General features: G+C 38.1%; 1 protein-coding gene across 1 annotated transcript; it reads left to right on the top strand.

Annotated features, from left to right (window-relative positions):
- Window positions 1-1,316: 1,316 nt before the first annotated feature.
- Window positions 1,317-1,844, top strand: LOC131626112 (uncharacterized). Its single transcript, XM_058896932.1, has one exon. The coding sequence runs from the start codon at window positions 1,317-1,319 to the stop codon at window positions 1,842-1,844; it is 528 nt and encodes a 175-aa protein (XP_058752915.1).
- Window positions 1,845-3,136: the final 1,292 nt, after the last annotated feature.

The following is a 3,136-nucleotide window of genomic DNA, read 5'->3' as shown; positions in this document are numbered from 1 at the left end:
ACAACGCATCAAATTGTGCTTTGGTGACACTGATTCCTAAAAGTAAAGATGCTTCTGCTATGAGGGAGATGAGACATATAGCTTGTTGTTCCACAATTTATAAGATCATCTCAAGGATCTTGACTGCAAGGCTGAGTAATGTGATACACACCATAGTTCATGATAGTCAAATTGCATTTATGGATGGGAGAAACATTCATGATAGGAAGCACATCTCCCCTAGATGTACTATCCAAATTGATTTACAAAAGGCTTATGACACTGTGAACTGGGATGCTCTGGAAACAATTATGAGAGAGATGAGTTTCCCAGATCAGTTTGTAAATTGGATCGTGATAGCTGTGAGAACAGTATCTTACAGGTACCTAATCTATGGACAGGTGAGTGGCATTCTTAAAGCTAAAAGGGGCTTGAGACAGGGGGATCCTGTGTCCCCTTTTTTATTTGTTATAGTCATGGAATACCTCCACAGATGTATGGCTGAGCTCAAGCATAACAAAGAATTCAAATATCATCCTAGGTGTGCCAAGTTGAACATCACAAATATTTGTTTTGTTGATGACTTGATGCTGTTTGCGAGGGGAGATGTGAACTCAGTCCAGGTTATGATGGAAGCTTTCAATAGATTCTCTGAGGAAACTGGACTTAAATCTAATCCAGAAAAATGCAAGGTTTTCTTTGGTGGCACATGTTTGAAGGATCAACAGGCTATTAGAGAAACAACTGGCTTTGTGGAAGGGAAACTGCCCATAAGATATTTGGGGATGCCTCTAGCTAGTAGGAAGTTGTCAGTCATACAGTGTCAACCTCTAATTGATAAAATGATGGTGAGAATTCAACACTGGTCAGTCAAACTTCTCAGCTATGCTGGGAGACAGCAGTTGGTTCAGAGTGTTCTAATGGCTATTTCAGGATATTGGATGAATGTATTCCCGATACCAAAGAAGGTTATCAACACAATTGAGACTCTATGTAGGAACTTCTTGTGGTCTGCAAAAGCTGATGGTAGAAAAGCTTTTGTGGCTTGGGATACTGTCTGTGAACCAAAAAATGCAGGAGGGTTAAATTTCAAAAAGTTATACATTTGGAACAAGGACCTAATTCTGAAACTTTTATGGAATATTCATAGCAAAGCTGACAAGCTCTGGATTAGATGGTTGGACACCTATTTTATGAAAGGGACCCCTGTTCTTCAATGGCAAGTAACTCATACGAGTTCTTGGATGCTGAATAGTGTGTTGAAATGCAGGATATACACCCAGAACAAAATAGCTTGGGAAAGAGCCAATCAAACGGGGAAATTCAACACATAAAAAATGTATAAAGTAATCAGTGGAGACAGTGTAAAGGTGCCACGGAAATGCTTATTCTTCCAGAACCGAGCCAGCCCCCGTGCAAATTTCATTCTCTGGTTGACATCACTTGGCAGACTATCTACTAAGGATAGACTAGTGAGATTTGGACTGATTCAGGATACTAAGTGCTGCTTCTGTCAACAGATGGAAACGATGCAACACCTTTTCTTTGCGTGCGATTATTCTAGTAAAATCTGGGAGGAAATGTTGCAATGGAATGGATACAAGAGGACTGCCACTACTTGGGACAAGGAGAAACTATGGCTGATCAAAGAGATAGCAAAGAAAGGTTGGCGTAGAGAGATTTTGAGGATAATTCTAGCTGAGACTATATATCATATTTGGTATGAGAGAAACGAGGTATTGTTTAAGCACACAAGACCGAGTATGAACATCTCCCGTCGAATTAAGGATAGAGTGATGAATAGAAGCCTTTTGTATAGGAAGCTAATTCCACATGTTAGTGTTAGAAATGATAGCTTGATATAAGTGTTTTTGATGTGGTTGGTTTTTTAGAGGCCTGGATCTAGGATCGGCTTGTATTACATGTTTTTGGAATTAATAAAAGTTTATTTCTCTCTAAAATAAAAAAAATGTGGATTTACTTCTCCTCCATGTTATTTATTCTACTGTGTTTTTTCTAAGATGGAAATGATGTTTTGTTTTTTAATTCTTTTTTTAAAATTTCATGTATTATTAATATTGATTATTTATTTATTTTCTATAAATTAATATTTATAATTTATAAATAAAATATTTATTTGAGTCAATATTTAATTGTATGTATTTTTTGGTATTAATTGAGTCAACATGATAGACCAATTAATTTGTTTCACCATGTTAACTTTGAACTTGATAATACTCGCCACAAAAATATTTGTTCCAAAGTAAACGTCAGTTTTGGTTTTCAATGCAATTTTAGTTTTTATCTTCGAATTATACCCTATAATTAATAAGGTTAACATATTATTTCTCTCACATTGCATTAGAGAATTTCTTCACCCACCTCCTAACCTTCTTGCTCACCCCTGGTGAATTTACAACACTACCCCTTGTTTCGGAAGTTCATTTCCGAAAAGGTACTTTTTTTTGAAAAAAAGGTGTTTTCGGAAATGAACTTCCGAAAACGTGTTTTTTTTAATATAAAATATTGATTTCGGAGATGCATCTCCGAAACAAAGTTACATTTTCAGAAAATGTGGTGTTTCGGAAGTTCATCTCCGAACTCACCCGCCTTGGAGGAATTCGGAAATGCACTTCCGAAAAAAGGTCTGGACAGAAGAAAAATAACAAACAAGAACGATTCGCTATATTTAATCGGATGAAGACGATGGAGGAGACGCTGCAACAGGTTAGAAAGTCCCGATCCTCTAGAAATCCATACCACATTGTAACTTACCAACATAATAAACAACAACAAAAAACTTATGAGCAAACTATACTTACATCATAGTGGTGTAGATCCTTATCAGCCACTCGCAACTGAAAATGATTAGCACGAACTTGAATTTTCCTTCCCAATTTTCCTTCCCAATTTTCCTTCTGAGACGACGGAGCCGACTCTAGAGTAGCCTTCTGTTTAACTTCGGCAGTCAGGCTCTCGATGGAGATCAGAGCCGAACTCAAGGAAGCAACCGGCGCTGCGACAGATGGAACAAACGGCGCTGAAACAGATGGACGAACAACCGGAGCTGCAACAATAGACGGAGGAGAGGTAACCGGGGCCGGAGCATATGACGGAGGAGGTGGATGTCCGGAGGAAGAAGGATTGGAGGTACGTC

The sequence above is a fragment of the Vicia villosa genome, unplaced genomic scaffold, assembly GCF_029867415.1.
Source record: "Vicia villosa cultivar HV-30 ecotype Madison, WI unplaced genomic scaffold, Vvil1.0 ctg.000262F_1_1_1, whole genome shotgun sequence".
Taxonomy (NCBI): domain Eukaryota; kingdom Viridiplantae; phylum Streptophyta; class Magnoliopsida; order Fabales; family Fabaceae; genus Vicia; species Vicia villosa.
The sequence above is the reverse complement of the archived record's forward strand: the minus strand, read 5'-3'. Positions and strand labels throughout refer to the sequence as shown.

What these genes read in the sequence shown, in the direction of transcription:
- LOC131626112 (XM_058896932.1), top strand. Translation starts at nt 1,317, where the DNA reads ATGTATAAAGTAATCAGTGGAGACAGTGTAAAGGTGCCACGGAAATGC.